General features: G+C 52.5%; 1 protein-coding gene across 5 annotated transcripts; it reads left to right on the top strand.

Moving 5' to 3' along the window:
- Positions 1-9,460: 9,460 nt before the first annotated feature.
- Positions 9,461-17,426, top strand: POLD2 (DNA polymerase delta 2, accessory subunit). Of its 5 annotated transcripts, none has more exons than XM_027539227.1 (11): positions 9,461-9,576; positions 10,825-11,084; positions 14,103-14,224; positions 14,427-14,550; positions 14,712-14,826; positions 15,000-15,198; positions 15,485-15,565; positions 15,716-15,873; positions 16,086-16,213; positions 16,702-16,803; positions 17,160-17,426. In XM_027539227.1, exons 2-11 carry the CDS (start codon positions 10,865-10,867, stop codon positions 17,318-17,320), a joined length of 1,410 nt encoding a protein of 469 aa, XP_027395028.1. In that variant the 5' UTR covers positions 9,461-9,576; positions 10,825-10,864; the 3' UTR covers positions 17,321-17,426. The 5 variants fall into 5 exon arrangements, with proteins under 5 accessions (XP_027395028.1, XP_027395025.1, XP_027395026.1 ...); XM_027539224.1 differs by having other exon boundaries at positions 9,501-9,576; positions 14,970-15,198; XM_027539225.1 differs by lacking the exon at positions 9,461-9,576 and adding an exon at positions 9,590-9,719 and having other exon boundaries at positions 14,970-15,198.
- The last annotated feature ends 41 nt before the right edge of the window (positions 17,427-17,467 follow it).

The following is a 17,467-nucleotide window of genomic DNA, read 5'->3' as shown; positions in this document are numbered from 1 at the left end:
ACCTGTAAGTTCTTTCCCTTCCTTTTGTGTGTGTGTGTGTAAATCTGTTTAAAAGCTAAATCAGCCTCTCGCTAGTCTGACAACCCTGAAATGTTTCCCAAGGACCTGGGGACATCTCTCTGAAGAGAGTAGCACCCTCCTTGCCCAGTTCCCCTGGGACGCAGGAGCCTGACTACCATGGCCCGGCTTGTAAGTGTACTTCCCGTTGTAAAGAGATGAGAAGTTTGCCTTTCCTCCAGATAAGGCTATCAGCAAACAAAGGTGCCCCTCCCAAGTCCCAGTGGGGCCAGGGGTGGGTGGGGGGTGAGCTATGTGACAAGACTGGTTTCTGTTTCTCTTGGGGATGGATGGGTTGAACTGCCTTGAAAGGCGAGGGACTACTTCCTGCTCTGATGTCTCTGTGATGAGCACAGGGCTGGGCTCAGTGGTTGCTCAGGACCACATTGTCCTTTCTTGTGACTTTGGTAGAGAGGTTTTCTGGATTGGCAAGATGTTTTGTTTGAATTATCTCCTCAGCTTGGTCCCATGCCACCAGAGCCTTGGCCTGGATGGAGGGGGTGGAGGTGGATGGGGTGGGAGTTGGGGGCAGAGTGGCCTCGCCAGCTTGGCTGGGTGGGCAGTGTGGATCCAGGCCTCTGTTCACCGTATTTTCTAAATTTATCCTGAGGCTGTTCAGCCCCCAATCGGGGCCTTGGACCCTGCCCTGCCCCCACTCCATCTTGGAGGCAGTGTTCACATTCTTTCTTTCTTTAGCTATTTTAACACCACAGATAAAGACCAGCTCTGGCATGAGAAATCTGTGATCCGTCTGCTTCTGCAGAAGATGTGGCCTGTCCAGAGGATTAGCTGACAGGGTCTGATGGCTGTCACGGTCCCCAGCCCACCTTGCCCATCCTCTGCTCCAGGCCTCTCCCAGCAGGCTGAGAGAGAGGATCTGAGAGATGGTGGTGTTGGCGCTTTGCTCTGATTTCACTGCAACAAGAATACAGTGATCCTGGAGAGACCAGTCAATAATAGGTCTAAATATGTTACAGAGTCCAGGCTCTCTCTGTTTGCCACACAATAGGCCAATAAATCCAAAATGAGGTTTTGGGACAAGGAGGGGACTTTATTCAGGAGCTGGCTGGCTGAGAATATGGCAGGCTAGTGCCTCGAAATAGCCATTTTTGGGGGGCCTGGATGCCAGTTTCTTTTATGGATCTGAGATGGGGGGAGGTGAAGAAACGAAGTAAAAAGACTGTTCAATCCTTGCAAATGTCCCTAGAACGGCAAGCCTCAGGTAGGAGGATGTGTTTGTTGCACTTCTGTACAGTCATTTCAAGGCTGGTGTGAAATGGAATATCTCCTGTCGTATCAGCAAAGACGCTACATTTATCTGTGACTGACTTCCCCACGTGTGTATTTCTGGGCCGTGCTGGTAAGCAGCAAATGAGGGGCCACTACAGCCCTTGACTTTGTTTTTCTGGTTAAATGTACAGCTGGAGGAACATGCAGATGGCTTGGGGTAGACTGGTACCCCAGACAGTCCACAGGTGCTGTCTGCACAGATGACGATTTCCTAGCAGCGAGAGGAGGGACAGAGAGCGCCTTGAAAGGGTGGTAAGTTGGAGGAGTTGCTGTCTGCCTTGAGATGACAGAGCCCCTAGGAGCCACATAGCTCATCCACTCACCCCAGTGGAGCGATCACACCATAGTCAAGGCTTTCTGCATGTCATGTTTGGGCAGAGCTGCTCCTATCAGGAGACCAGGTTATTTTCTCCAACCAGAAATCTGGGCTGGCTTATGGTTTGTTGGCCTCAAGCAGCCTGTGGTTCTGTCCTCACTTTCTTGGAACCCAGAAGTCACTGTGTTGAGATAAAGCCCAGGATAAAGATCACGTGAGAGGGAGATCTGGCCCTTGGCCAACCCACCCAAGGCTGGACTTTGAACTGAGATGGTTGGACCTCCCAGTTCCTCTGATCGGCTCCTCTGATGGGGGACACAGGACACAGAGGTGCCCAGAGTCCAGGCTGGAGGGAACTGAGCCAGAAGGTGTTGGAACAGCTCTGGCCATCATCCGGGCTGTGCCCAGCCCCTCGCAGATCCCGCATCTGGCCTCTTCGGGCTTCAGGCCCCAGCACGGGTGTCACCTCCCTAGGAAGCCCTCTCCCGATGCAGGTCTGGGCCATGCTCCACCTAGAGCTCGTCCAGCCCACCCTGAGATCGACCCAGCTTCCCAACTTCAGCACCACAAGTGCAGATGAGAGTTATCCCACCCGGAGCACCAAGTGTGGCATGTAGCGGGTGCTCAGGGAATGTCTCATGAATAGTTAAGGCGATACTATGTCTGACTCTGGAGCCTGACATCAGGAGGCTCTGTAGACTCTGTGGGTGCAATGCGGGGCGGGGTCTCAAGGCTTTGGCTGCAGGCGAGGGCACAGAGGAAAGAGGCAGGCGTTGTGGCTTCGGGGAGAGGGGAAAGCTCTTCTGCTGCCTGCACCCCCAGCTCTGCCACCTGCTGCCCTTTAGTGCCTGTCTGCCCCACCCCAGGGCTCTGGAACAGGCTCTGACTTCCCACCTGCCAATTTGTCTCGGCCCTGCCTCTCCTCACAAGATGCTCTGCTGACGTGCTGAGACACCCAGGTCCAAAATAGAACCTTATCACCCCTGCCTGCCCTGCTCTGCCGTCAGCAACACTTCCCCAATCTTCCTCCTGGGACCCCCTCCTTAATGCTCCATTTCCTCCCCCTCCCCTACTAGGCTGCCCTCCCCAGAGCCACCCCAGGCCCCAGTGAAGTGCCCCGGTCAGTCCTCCTGCCCCCTCCAGGCACTGCCTAGCCTGAGCCACACTGAGGTCCTGCTGGGTTATATCCAGAGCCTCTACCTGCTGTGGCCCCCTTAGGAGATGGGGACTTTGCCTCCACCCAGGCAATTGGACTGGGGTGGCTATTGTTCCAGAGGGACACAGACCAGAGGCAGTGGGTCTGTGGGGGAGAGAAAGGTAGGGGATCGGACAGGGGCAGAGACACAAGCCCTGAGGCCAAGTGACAGACAGGAGGGGGGCCGCCCATCCTGCCCATGGTCCCGTGGGGCTTTCCCCTGTGATAAGACCTAGTTTGTGCTTAATCTGCCTCCAGCTGGTTCCCATGACTTGTGATCAGGACCCAGGTCCCCACTTCAGGCCTGATTCTGGAAAGTAGACCAGCCTTATAGTCTCCCCTGCACATTCCCCACACCCCCATTCAGAATGCCTCCTTCCAAGACAGCCTCATCTTGCTCTCACCCATGTCACCCCTCCGGGGACTTCCACAGCTCCAACTCCAGCTGCCGGTCTAACCTGACCCCTGGACCCTCCCCACAGATGCCCACAGCTTTCTGCTTCCATACTGTAAGGAGGTGCCCTGCAGTGGACAGGGATCATCTACCAGGTCAGTGCTTGTCCATGTTCCCAAAGCACTGTTTCCCATGGGGAGTAACTTCTCTCAGACTGTGTATGGCTCTGATGTGGGTAGTTCCTAGTAACCAACCCTACAGAGACGTGGGGGCTCAGACCTCTTCCACACAGCAGGCAGCGGGCACTTGCCAGCCAGCTAGACCACCTCTCCCAGACTGTTTTGTGAATGAGTAAATCCAAGGGAAGAGGGAACTCTGGAGGCTATCCATCCCAGGGCTGGCATCAGATCAGAGAATTCCAGATAGGAGACGGTTGCTGTGCTCCCAGCTCCATGGCTCTCCTGTGGGCCCCATCTGCTTGCAAACCCGTCCTCCAACCTCCCACCAATGCTGTGTGTCCCTGATATCCAGGTAATCAACTACCTTAGGTTTAAGTTGGCCATGACCACATGATACACTGAACTGCAGCTGACTCTGCCCGACTTCAGCACTTTTCAAGTGCTGAAGTCTTTCAAGCCTCAGTCCCCTTCAGGGTATATTATCCCACAGCCATGAGGATGGCCACCATCTTGGTCTTATGTCTACCATGTCTTGAGCCAGGTTTCTCATGCCCAAAGAATGGCTGAAAGCATCCTGGTTTTCAGAGTCCCCTACCTCATCTCCAAGATTTCCCTGTCCGGGTCCTCTACCTCCAGGCTTGCTGGCCCTGGTCCACTGCACCTTAACCTTTGCTTTGACTCTTCCTCCTGCTCATTCTGCTCCACTATGGCTCCCAAGCTGCCCTGCCCAGTGATGCGGCTCCGTCCTAAACACCCTGCCACAGGGCTTAGACATCAAACCAGCCTGCCTCCTACTGTGGCCTCTAAGTGACACTCCTGTCTTCCTGGGGAAGCTGAGGGCCACCCAGTCTGCCAGGTGTGTATCCGGTTCTGCTTCCACTTCATACGCATCACATAAAAAAAATGTTTCAAACAATGGTGATAACTTTTCTTCATTTCATGCTAATTTACAAACTTATCATTGGGCCTATGGAAGAAACAACTTTTAGAAATTCAAGAATCACTGTCAACAAATTCAATCTTTGTCTTAGGCCATATAGGAAACGGAAAGAAAGTGAAAGTGAAGTTGCTCAGTCGTGTCGGACTCTGCAACCGCATGGACTGTGGCCTACCAGACATCTCCATCCAGGGGATTTTCCAGGCAAGAGTACCGGAGTGGGTTGCCATTTCCTTCTCCATAAGGAAACTAAGAATGTTCGTATAGTGTTCAAATAGTTACTGATTTTGCTTGCTTGATTTCTAGTGTCTACTCACATCGCTGAGTCCTTTTGTACATCCAAGGACACCATCAACAGAGTAAAAGGCAACCCACGGAATGGAAGAAAACATTTGCAAATCACCTATTTAATAAGGAATTCACATCTGGAATATATAAAGAAATCCTAAAACTCAACAAAAACACAACTCAATTTAAAAAACAGAAGATACATGAATGAAAATTTCTTTTTTAAAAATTAATTTATTTTAATTGAAGAATAATTACAATATTGTGATGTTTTTTGCCATACATCGACATGAATCAGCCAACAAGCACATGAAAAAATGTGCAATGTCACTAATCAATAGGGAAATGCAAATCAAGACCACAAGGAGATACCATGTCACATCCGTTAGGATGGCTTGTTGTTGTTGTTATTCAGTCGCTCAGTAGTGTCCAGCTCTTTGTGACCCCATGAACTGCACCACATCAGGCTTCCCTGTCCTTTACCATCTCCCGGAACTTACTCAAACTCATGTCCATCGAGTCAGTGATGTCATCCAACCATCTTGTCCTCTGTCGTCCCCTTCTCCCCATGCCTTCAATCTTTCCCAGCATCACGGTCTTTTCTGATGAGTTAGTTCTTTTCATCAGGTGGCCAAAGTATTGGAGCTTCAGCTTCTGATCCAACTCTCATAACATGACTACTGGAAAAACCATAGCTTTGACTACATGGATCTTTGTCAGCAATAATGTCTCTGCTTATTAATACACTGTATACATTGGTCACAGCTTTTCTTCCAAGGAGAAAAAATCTGCTATCCAAAAAACCCAGAAAACAAGTGTTGGTAAGGATATAGAAAAACTGGAGAAATTGGAACTCTTGTGTATTCTTGGTATGATTGCAAAGTGGTAGAGCTGCTGTGGAAAATAGTATGATGGTTCCTCAGAAAACTAAACAGAGAATTACCATTTAATCCAGTTATTCTACTTCTGGACATATACCAAAAGGAATTGAAAGCAGGACGTCAAACAGATATTTGTATGCCCCTGTTCCTAGCAGCATTTCTCACAATAGCCAAAAGATGAAAACAACCCAAATCAATGTCCATCAACGGATAAATAAACAAAATGTGTTATACACATGCTGCTGCTACTGCTAAGTCACTTCAGTCGTGTCCGACTCTGTGTGACCCATAGACGGCAGCCCACCAGGCTCCCCCGTCCCTGGGATTCTCCAGGCAAGAACACTGGAGTGGGTTGCCATTTCCTTCTCCAATGCATGAAAGTGAAAAGTGAAAGTGAAGTCGCTCAGTCGTGTCCGACTCTCAGCGACCCCAAGGACTGCAGCCTTCCAGGCTCCTCCATCTATGGGATTTTTCAGGCAAGAGTACTGGAGTGGGGTGCCACTGAAGTATTATTTGTCCATAAAAGGGATGAAATTCTGACAGGTTCTACAACATGATATACCATGAAGGTATTTTAATTGAAATAAGCCAGCTACAAAAAAGACAAATATTGTATAATTTCCACTTATATGAGGAATAGGCAAATTCACAAAGACAGAAAGTAGATTAGAGATTAACACGGGCTGGGGTTGAGGGAATGGAGAGTTATTGTTTAATGGATACAGAGATTCAGTTTGGGATCAAGAAAAACCTGGAGATGGACAGTGGTGATGGTTGCATATACTTAATGACATATACTTATGCCAATAAACTTGGATGGCATTATCAACTCAATGGACATGAGTTTGAGCAAACTCCAGGAGATAGTGAAGGACAGGGAGGCCTGGCGTGCTGCAGTCTATGGAGTTGCAGTCGGACATGACTAAGCGACAGAAAAACAAAAACATCAAATAAACTGTATGCTTCATAATGGCTAAAATGCTGTTTTATATTATGTTTCACCACAATTAAAAACATTTATAAAAATAAAAACACACTAATGAGCATCACAGAAAGCCCTGTCCCTATAACGTCATTCCACCCAGGCCTTGCTTTCAGTGGAAAAGAGACTTACTTTGAGAGGCCCAATCCCAAAGACACTGTTTCTGTTAAGCCTTTAAGGCGACTTCTGCTCTTTTACGTACCTACATACTCCATTAAAATTTTTTTTCATTTATTTGATTACACTGGGTCTTAGCTGTGGCACAATGGATCTTTGATCTTTGTTGTAGCATGCAGGATCTTTAGTCATTGTATGCAAAATCTTAGTTGTGGCATGTGGGTTCTAGTTACCAGACCAGGGAATGGAATCCGGGCCCCCTGCATTGGAGTGCAGAGTCTTAGCCGCTGGACAACCAGGGAAGTCCTTACATAATTTATTTAAGAACATGCTTGGTTTCACATTCAGAAAACTCAAAGTGGAGAAAACAAATAAGGGTTCCTTTGTTAAAGTGAAATAAGTTAGCAATTGCTGGTCCTAATCCAGTAGCTAAGTGGTATACGGGTTGGCATCTTTGGTAGGACACTGCCAGGAACTCTATTCATTACAGGAAGAAGGAGGAAAGGGAGTAGGCTGTGGTTCTCCTCCTCCTTTTTTTTTTTTTTTTACCCAAGAGAAATTTATTTTCTCATAGTTTTGGAAGCTAGAAGTCAGATCAGGATGCCAGCACACTTGGGTTCTATGAAGACTTCCCTGTTTGTAGAGAAAGTACTGTGTGCTCAGATGACCTCTTGATGTTCATGTGGTAAAGAGAGAGAAAGCTCTCTGATGTCTCTTCTTTTTTAAACTTTTATTTTGTATTGGGGCACAGCTGATTAACAATGTTGTGATTGGTTCAGATGAACAGCAAAGGGACTCAGCCAAACAAATATATATACCCAGTCTCCCCACAAACTCCCCTCCCCTCCAGGCCTGTGCTTTTCCTTTTTATCACAAAACCAGATTTCTCAGAAGCCCAGCCTGCCTCCGCACGCAGCACACCCCCTGCCCTAACCATCCCTGCCAGACTTCCCCTATGTCTCTGCCAGGTCTGATCTCACCATCACCAATGACTGCCAGGGAGGCCTAAAAAGTCAACACTTTAGCCCGTCCATCCTTACAGACAGCCAGGGGAAGACAGTTGGGAAGTGCAAGCCACCCATGGAACTATACCCACTTGTCCATCCCCCCTTTCCCAGCCACCATCATGCCTACTGTGGCTGTTGTCTCAGGGTCTCTCCCAGACGCCCTTAGCTGCCCCAACTGTGTGCCTGACACAGGCCTGCCAGGAGCAGAGCTCAGTGGAGAGGCTACCCAGCTTCATGTCTGAGCAAGATAATCAGGCAGGTTGGTTCCAATTTTGGTCCCGGTTACCTGGCTGTGTGACCTTGTGCAACTGTGAATCTTTCTGTAAAATGGAAATCCTAGGACCTGACCTGCCTTACTCTTAAGACACTTAGTATATAATACGCACCCCAAAAGTGCTCATCTATTTATATTTATTTATATCTTATAAATATAAGAAAATTTGGGAGTCTCTACGTGCCAAGCACTGCGGTAAGTGAACGAGACTGTTTCCACACATCCTCTGAGGGCAAACTTATCCAGTTCAGTCTAATTGGATGTTTGACAAATGCCTAATTAAATGACAGGGGCAAAATGAAGTAACGGGTAATTAGATGGGAAGTTCAGCTGACCTGCACAAGAGGAGGGCCAGAACACATACATGTTAGGGCAAAGAGTCAGGCTGCCTCGGGGTGAATCCTGGTTATTACTCACATGGTGAATCCTGCCATGTGACCTGTGCCTCAGTTTCCGCATTTTCAAAGCGTTATTTGAGGATTAGTTGAATTAGTATGTGTCAAGAATTTAAAACAGTGTCAGGTCCACAGAAAGGGCTTTTATGTGTTATCTTTAACTATTACCTGCTGCTCCTCCTGCTGCTAAGTAGCTTCAGTCTTGTCCGACTCTGTGCGACCCCATAGACAGCAGCCCACCAGGCTCCCCCGGTCCCTGGGATTCTCCAGGCAAGAACACTGGAGTGGGTTGCCATTTCCTACTTTGTTCCAAAAACAAGACCGGTACTTGGGAAACAGATGCAGAGTGAACCAGAAAGGCCTGAGACTGAATCCCGGCTCTGGTTGAAGCCAATAGGAAGCTTCATGCGGAAGGGCCACTAGGGCTCGTTTAGGAATTCTGTGGATTGGTGGAGATGCGGAAAAGAGCCCCCATGAAGTGGAGGATGGCATGGGAAAGTCTTGGTGGGTAGGCAGGAGTGAGAAAGGTGAGGGGCAGTGAGGACAACAGAGACTGAGGAGTTTTGGGCGGAGGCTGGGAGGCCTGGTAACCCTGTGCGTAGGGCCTTAGACAGCCAGTTTCCCTAGTCCTGACCCTAACTCTAAGGCCTCTCCCGACTTCCAGTATCCCAGTGCCCCATCTACTCCTCGGGCCTGCGGCGGAGTAATCGCTGCAACCATTGGCCTCAGTCCGCCCACCCTGTTGTCAGCAGTGCCCACTGCAGAGGCGGGCACCCCAGAGGGGTCCTGTGGTGGCGCAAAGAGCGCCAGTTCTCGAGAACGCGAGGTGACTAGTCTGACGAAGGGCCGAGGTCTGTACGACAGTGCGCACAAGCATGCGCACGGGTCCCTAGCCACTGGCCCCCACCCCCTTCGTTGCCCAGCAACCTGTGGGGCGTAACCCTGCGCACGCGCAGGGCTAAGGGGCGGGGTACGTGTCTTGGCTTGCGCAGTGAACGTGCGGATTGGCAGGGGGCGGGGCGAGGCGGTGGGCGGGCCCCGCAGTGATTAGCATAATAAACCGCGCGGGACTAGCGAGATACAGCAAGGGTGGGGCGAGGTGCGCGGAGTGGCGGGAGGCGGTGCGCGGTGGCGGGCGGGTCCCGCGGTGAAAAGCATGGTGGAACGCTCGGTGATTGGTGGGATGCCTCTGTGGGCGGGGCAAGGCGCGCGGATTGGCGGGAGATGGCGCCCGGCAGGGGGCGGGGCCGTGGCGTGCGGAGAGGTGAGTAGGGTCTTGCTTCCCTGGACCTCGTGGAGATGGGGTGGGCTAGCTCTCTTGGTGTCCACGCGTGGCGGCGGGTTAAGCGGCATCTCGCGAGGGAAGTCTGAGCAGGGTCTTTGCTGTACCCCCAAGACGGCCCCAGGGTGCGTGCTGGGGCCGTGGTCTGGGGCTTCAGACCGAGCGGCTCCTTTGAGATTGCGGCCGGAGTGCAGATTGCGGCCGGAGTGCTGCCACTGCTCTGCACTTTGGGGCAGAAAGTTAATTCAGATACAGTTCCGGCCCAGTATCTGTTCGATAGGGACAGAATTCAAGCCACTTAGAGCTGTAAAAAAACGCGGTGGGGTTAGATACCGGTTTTAGTACCACATACTATTTAACCCATTACATGCGAACTGTTATCATCCCTGCACGCCTGTATAGACTGAGCTGCTCCACGTATTGATCTTAGGACCTGCTGTTGATTTGACGTTCTTGGCACATCTCACTCAGGCTCGGGGCTGCTTTTGAAAAGTGGGCTTAAATGCTGCTACCTCTGGTCTCCTAGAGCTCTAATTCTACTCAGAGGAGGCAGACAATAAGCTTAAAAGGTATTGTTTGTTGAAAGGTAAATGCTATGAAAAACAATAAACATTGGAGGAGCAGACATGCCAGGGGAGGGATGCAGGAGAAGGTTTGAGCACACCTGAAGGAGAGATGGCAGTGGACCATGCTTGTATGGGAGGGAGGAGAGCAGTTCTCCTGGTTGTGGGGGCGGGGTGGGCAGGAGGGCAGGACCAGTGGGGCCGATCTCTGAGGCCACTGTAGGAACCTGGGGTTTTATTCCATGAAACGGGGGCCGTTTGGAGGGTTTTGAGCAGAGGAGTGACTGATGTATGTTTTGTTATTTAATCATAAGCTTATTATTTTATGGTAGGCTTGTATAATAATAAGGCTGTCTTCACGCCCTGAAATGGGGCAGGTGCCAGGGAGCTGGATGGGGGCAGATGAGGAATCCCCTCATGTGGGGCGTGTGGAGCTTGAAGCCCTGATAGTCATCCAGGTAGATGTGTGGAACGGGCAGTGGACACTTGAGCCGGGTTTCGAGAGCTCTAGGTGGGAGAGGCATTCCCTAACTTGCTCCATCTCCCTTTTTGGATGCAGGTTCCTGGGTGAGACATGGGTAGCCAACACAGTAAGTTCCAGGTGCTGTTCTGGCCGTCTGCTGTGCATGTGGGCTGGGGTTGCAGGACTGCATTTGTGTTTTCACAGGGACCACCTCCTCCTTGGCTTGGACACATCAAGCAGGGCCATGTTTTCTGAGCAGGCTGCCCAGAGGGCCCACACTCTGCTGTCTCCGCCATCAGCCAGCAATGCCACTTTTGCCAGGGTGCCTGTGGTGACTTACACCAATTCCTCGCAGCCCTTCCGGCTGGGAGAGCGCAGCTTTAGCCGGCAGTATGCCCACATTTATGCCACCCGTCTCATCCAGATGAGGCCCTTCCTGGTGAGCAGGGCCCAGCAGCGCTGGGGTAAGTAATGAGGTTGGGGAAATGCTTCCAGGTTTGTTGGATATGTATTTCCTGCCCCTTGGGGTCGTCTCTCTTTCCTAATCAAGTGACCTGGACAGTGCAGACCTTCTTCTTTCTTCCTGGTTCTTCCTTGGTGATCTCTCCTGCTTTAAGTTATTCCAGGTGAAGCAGGACTCCCACCCTCCCCACCCTGCACCACATTCAACTTTCGGGTGATGCTGCATCACCCCGTTCTTAATATTTATGAGTGGCTTCTGGGACTTCCCTGCTGGTCCAGTGGTTAAGACTCCACGCTTCCAATGCAGGAGGCATGGAAGAGGAATTGGAATCGATCCCTGGTAGAGGAATTGCAATCCCACATGCCACGTGGTGAGCAAAAAAAAACAAAAAAGAGTGGCTTTCCATGTAGTTTTGAATTAATCTGTTGTGCCTTTAAACAGAAACTTTGTAGGTAAAATTGTGTCTTACTCATTTTTATTGCCTTCCCCCCACCCCCAACCGCCACCTGGCACCAGGCATGCTGGGTCTCAGCCCAGGTCGCACATTGGAAGCACTTGAAAAGCTTTGTAAAGCTCTGGCTCCCAGGTCCATTCTATCCCGTCAGGTCAGCTGGGTTGTGTGCATGTGTGCTAAGTGACTTTAGTTGTGTTTGACTTTGTGTGACCCTATGGACTGTAGCCCACCAGGTTCCTCTGTCCATGGGATTTTCCAGGCAAGAATACTGGAGTGCGTTGCCATTTCCCACTCCAGGGGATCTTCCTGACCCAGGGAACCCACATCTCCTGCATTGATAGGCAGATTCTTTACCACTGCACCACCTGGGAAGCTCTGGTTTTATTAATATTATAGGCAGCCAGGCGAATACGTGACCCAGTCTCCTAGCTACTGCTACTGCTAAGTCGCTTCAGTCGTATCCAACTCTGTGCGACCTCATAGACGGCAGCCCACCAGGCTCCCCCGTCCCTGGGATTCTCCTAGCTACATCATCATATTAAAGATGTTTTCCGTTTTCTTTACTTCAGGCAGAAGTATTATTCACCTTTTCTCCGCCACATAAGAAGGGTCTCCTTCCTCTGGCCTTTCTCTTGCTTTCCTTGACATCCTCAAAGACATTCTCCTCGAGCCAAGGTCAATGTCACCTTTTAACCTGCTGTGGTACCAGGTCTCTCTTCTCACAAAGCTGCCCAGTAACAGGAAACAGCTGTTTTATTCTGCTCACAGAGTAGGGCCAGGAATTCGGACAGGAGCCCATGATAAGTGGGGCCTTGACTGGATGAAGGACAGTGGGGCAGCATCCCTCACTCACCACGTGGCTTCTCCATGTGGCCGGGTTTCCTCCCCAGAGCTCAGCCTCTGGCAGAGTTCGTCTCTACTCACAAGTTTCCTGAACACCTCAAGCCCTTTCTTGCTGTCATCTCTCCCTGCATCTGGCATACTCCATCCCCAGGCTTCCTTCACGACCTCACTTTAAAAGTCCTGTGCCTTGAGAGGCTGCCTGGGCCAGGAGGGCCTTCTCGGCATCTACTGCCTTCGCTCCCGTCTGTTCGTGGCACTTGTCCCAGCAGTGGATCCCTCATCTCCTGCTGTTGCCTCTCCCTCTGCACCGGAAGCTCAGTGAGAGCAAGGATGGGCCTTCGGGTTCACTCTCTGTGCTGGAGCCTGGCCTGGTGCCCACAGGCTGGAATGGATGGATGTCCTCCTGTCAGCACAGGGGTGTGCAGTTCTGCCTGGTGCTCAGACGTGCATGTTGGATCTCAGCTGTGTAGCCTTGGACATGTTACTTAATCTCTCTGTGCCTCAGTTTCCTCAGCCAGGTAGTGTGTGATAATATCTCCAGTGATATGTTGTCGGGGGTAGAAGAGCTCCAGGCTCAGGGCTGGGCACAGCTCCCTGGGGCTGAGTGAAGGCTCAGTGGATATCACGGCTTTGAGATCTGTTGTTCCCGTTGGTGTCTGGCATTCTATCTAGAATGGCGGCATTGTGCCACCCTCCCTATCTTACTCTGAATTACTCTCCTTTGCTCCCCAGGGTGTAGATCTGTGGAATGTTATTGGTTCGGGTTAGGGCAAGAAGGGCTTGTTTTGGAGAACCCAGCTAATGAAAGGGCTGGTCCCAAGTCCACATCATCCCATAACCCTGTTAGCGTTTCCTCCAGGCTTAGGGTCTAAGTCCTAACAAACTCTCAGGCCTTTGGGGCCTTGGCTCCTCCCTCTTGCCCACCCAAGTGACCCCTGCATTCCATGGCTCTCCCACGCCTGTCTTGCTCCTCATCCCTGACGCTTCCTGTTTGTTCTCTCTGGGATTTCAGGAGCTCAGAGTGAACAGGGCTGTCTGACTTTACAAAGAACAGAACAGGGTGGATGGGTATATGAAGTTTGAATTTAGGGTATCTCTTTTCAGAAGACAAGGCACTTGTGGGGTCGATAAAATAGACTTGCAAAGGAAATTATAGTGTTGTCCAAGCAGGGCTGTGTTGAGACTTGGCATACCTCTTTCTAAAAATCAGTGTTATACTTTAGGTATAAGTGAGGGAACTCTGCATTAGCGTCCCATGGCTGCTGTCATAAACAACAAGGCCAAAACTGAGTGCCTTCAAACAGCAGAAATGTATTCCCTTCCAGCTCTGGAGGCCAGGGGTCCGAAATCCAGGTGTCGGCAGCACCACGCTCCCTCTGATCCTTCTTTGGCCCTTCTAGCCTCTGGTGACTGACCCCGCACTGCTGGCCTGTGGCCGCATCCCTCTGGTCTCTGCCCCTGCACCATCTTCACGTTGCCTTCTCTGCATGTCTGCCTCTCCTGCAAGGACACCCAGCATCCAGAGCCCCTCTGTCCTCCTGGGGTCGATCCTTTAGGTCCAGGGGGTCCTTGCATTTGATGTTCTCTCCCTCTTGGTGGAGAACAGGGCCCTAGGGCCACAGTGCTCAGTGAGGACTGGGCCAGTGCTTCATGGGGCAGAGGAGGGCCACCTGGTCTCTGAGCACATTCTCTTTGTGCTGAGCACATTCTCTCTGAGCACAGGCAGTGGAGTCCTAGTGAAGAAGCTGTGTGAACTGCAGCCCGGGGAGAAGTGCTGTGTGGTGGGGACCCTCTTCAAGGCCATGCCACTCCAGCCCTCCATCCTACGGGAGGTCAGCGAAGAGGTAAGGCCAGCTGGCTCACACACGTCATCCCCAGAACAATGTTCCCATCCCAGAGGGCACGATGGGGCTACCTGCCTTGGATCCAGAGAATCAGGGCTGGGCCTCTGCCATAGGGTTGCTGGCTGCAGGGCCATCTCACTGATCGAGCACCGGAGCCTTGCTGGGCCCTGGCCTCATGACCACTGCCATCTTTGAATTCCAGCACAACCTGCTCCCCCAGCCTCCTCGGAGCAAATACATCCACCCAGATGATGAACTGATCTTGGAAGATGAATTGCAGCGTATCAAACTGGAGGGCACCATTGATGTGTCAAAGCTGGTCACAGGTAGGGAGTAGAGAGGGGGTGGCCTGTGCATCTGGGTGCTGGCTCACACTTGCATTCCCGGAGCAATGAATTTGGGTTTAGGGAGAGAGTTAGACTATGGTAGCGTGTTGGGTGGTAGCCTCTCGGAGGCTCCTCCCAGACCTGATCCTGCTCCTCCCCAGGAACGGTCCTGGCTGTGCTGGGCTCTGCAGGAGATGATGGAAAGTTCCTGGTGGAGGACCACTGCTTTGCAGGGCTTGCCCCTCAGAAGCCTGCATGCCCCCTCGACACAGACAGGTGAGGAGCTGGGGCCCAGGGTCCAGGCAGTGGTCCAGGGGAGTCACAGTCGCTGCCTCTATCCCCCCTGCTTCCTTGTGATGGTGAGGAGCCTCACCAGTAGCTCCAAACAGCCCTCTTGGGACATCCCCTTACTTTCCCAGCACCCAAGAGGACCCCGACTTCTCTGGCAGGTTTGTGCTGCTGGTGTCTGGTCTGGGCCTGGGTGGAGGCGGGGGCGAGAGCCTGCTGGGCACCCAGCTGCTGGTGGACGTGGTGACAGGGCAGCTTGGGGATGAAGGGGAGCAGTGCAGTGCCGCCCACGTCTCCCGGGTCATCCTTGCCGGGAACCTCCTCAGCCACAACACGCAGAGCAGAGACTCCATCAACAAGGTATGGTGCCCACCTGCCTGCATTCAAGCCTCTCTTTCCCCACGGAGGGTTGGGTATGGGGTCTTGCAGATCTGATGACCCAGGAACCTCTGGTGCTTTGGGACCCAGCCTCGTTCTCAAACCTCCCTCCTGAGGGTAGTGTGGGGACAGAGGCCCAGAACTCTTACTGTCCCTCGATAAGTCAGGCTTTGCTCTGCTCTCAGCCTCCTGGCAGGGGCTCTGGGTGTCCCTTTGATCTAAGTCTCCCTTGAGACCTGACAGCCTGTGTATGTACTTCTACTCCCAGGCCAAGTACTTGACCAAGAAAACCCAGGCTGCCAGTGTGGAGGCTGTCAAGATGCTGGACGAAATCCTTCTGCAGCTGAGCGTGAGTGAGCTGGGTCAGGCCAGCGCCTGGGACCAGGAGTGTCTGGCGGTGCAGATGGGCACTGAAAGGTGGGCAGGGGGAGTGGACTCCAGCAGGGTGACTGTGGAGGGCACTGGGCCCCACAGGCTCCCCTGCCCCTGTGCCCTCCAGGCCTCCGTGCCCGTGGATGTGATGCCAGGCGAATTTGACCCAACAAACTACACGCTTCCCCAGCAGCCCCTGCACCCCTGCATGTTCCCTCTGGCCACTGCCTACTCCACGCTCCAGCTGGTCACCAACCCCTACCAGGCCACCATCGATGGAGTCAGGTAGCCCCACTCCAGCCTGATCCCTGGCCTTTTGCCTTGGTGACAGCAAGAGGGGAGGATGGGGCCCAGGGGTGCAAGAAAGCCCACCTGGGATTGGGCTCTTTTTCAAGCGGGGTTTGGGAACCTGCTATGAGGGCGCCGGGCCAGCTGTTGTGGGAGGAGCACAGATGATGGCCCCCCCAGGGTGGGGTCAGCCGAGCCTTGACTTGCAGATTCCTGGGGACGTCGGGACAGAACGTGAGTGACATCTTCCGATACAGCAGCATGGAGGATCACTTGGAGATCCTGGAGTGGACGCTGCAAGTCCGGCACATCAGCCCCACAGCCCCTGACACCCTAGGTAACGGGGCTTAGACATGTGAGGTGGGAGCAAAGGGTCGGGGAAGACCAAAGGGGCTCCACTGATGCTCAGAGGGTTCCCAGCATGGATTTGCACCCACCAGCCTTGCTATGACCTGTCTGAGGAAAAGCCCCAAAGCGTGACCTTTGTTTTGGGAGCTACTCTGGAGTCTTTATCTCTGTTTATGGCCAAGGCCCTACTTAGGGCTGAAGGCTGTGGGAGCATGTTGGGAGCTTGAGCCAGTCAAGAGTCCCGCACCCTGCCCCCTGCCCACCGAGAAGGACAGAGGCGGCAGCAGCACAACACACTGCCCTGCCTCTGGGGTCACAGGGCCAAGTCTGGAGGGATTTTTGTTGTGACGGCTGCAGGGTCTTATGTATGGGATGGTGCCCCATGTCCTACATGGGACAGCCCCATCCCAAACGTGCAGATGTCTCCTGTGTGAGGCTGAGAAGTCCCACTCTCAACTGTACTTCGTCCTCCTCCAGGTTGTTACCCTTTCTATAAAACCGACCCATTTATCTTTCCGGAGTGCCCTCACGTCTACTTTTGTGGCAACACCCCCAGCTTTGGCTCTAAAATCATCCAAGGTAAGTTCTGTCTTCTGCGGGCCCCAGGCCTGGGCTGTCATGAGGGACATGCTCTCCCAAGGCTCACAGAGAAGGCCTGTGTTGGGTGTCCAGGCCCCCGTGGGGTGGACAGGCCAGGCTCTGCAAGGGCTGAAATTGTCCTGCCAGAGCTTATCCTGGGCAGTGTGGCTCTAGCTTTGGACCTTTACAGTGTTCTTGGCCCTTTTCATTTCTGGCCTCAAGGAGCTTCTGTGGTCAGCGCTCCGTGGTGCTGATGGCAGGGGGTGGGGGAGGGCTCCTGTTTACCTCTTGTGACTTCCCTTTGAGATCGGGCTCACCCAGAACCTAAGATGGGCTCCCACCTGGCTTCTTTGCAGGCCCCGAAGACCAGACAGTGTTGTTGGTGGCTGTCCCAGACTTCAGCACCACCCAGACCGCCTGTCTCGTGAACCTGCGCAGCCTGGCCTGCCAGCCCATCAGCTTCTCAGGCTTCGGGGCAGAGGATGAAGACCTGGGAGGCCTGGGTCTGGGTCCCTGACTCACAAAGGCAGCCTTGTCCAGAGAAGCCCTGGCCATTCTTTCCCTGTGGCGTCAGCACTATGACAGCTTTGGCTCTGTAAATAAAGCCTAACTATTTACTGGTGTTGAGCTGGGCAGTCCCTGTGTGGGGCTGGGGCACTCCTGT

This window comes from Bos indicus x Bos taurus, chromosome 4 (assembly GCF_003369695.1).
Source record: "Bos indicus x Bos taurus breed Angus x Brahman F1 hybrid chromosome 4, Bos_hybrid_MaternalHap_v2.0, whole genome shotgun sequence".
NCBI lineage: Eukaryota > Metazoa > Chordata > Mammalia > Artiodactyla > Bovidae > Bos > Bos indicus x Bos taurus.
The sequence above is the reverse complement of the archived record's forward strand: the minus strand, read 5'-3'. Positions and strand labels throughout refer to the sequence as shown.

What these genes read in the sequence shown, in the direction of transcription:
- POLD2 (XM_027539224.1), top strand. Translation starts at nt 10,865, where the DNA reads ATGTTTTCTGAGCAGGCTGCCCAGAGGGCCCACACTCTGCTGTCTCCG. An exon ending in GCAGAGACTCCATCAACAAG is followed by an intron (nt 15,199 to 15,484) that starts GTATGGTGCCCA and finishes TTCTACTCCCAG; the next exon opens with GCCAAGTACTTGACCAAGAA. An exon ending in AAATCCTTCTGCAGCTGAGC is followed by an intron (nt 15,566 to 15,715) that starts GTGAGTGAGCTG and finishes TGTGCCCTCCAG; the next exon opens with GCCTCCGTGCCCGTGGATGT.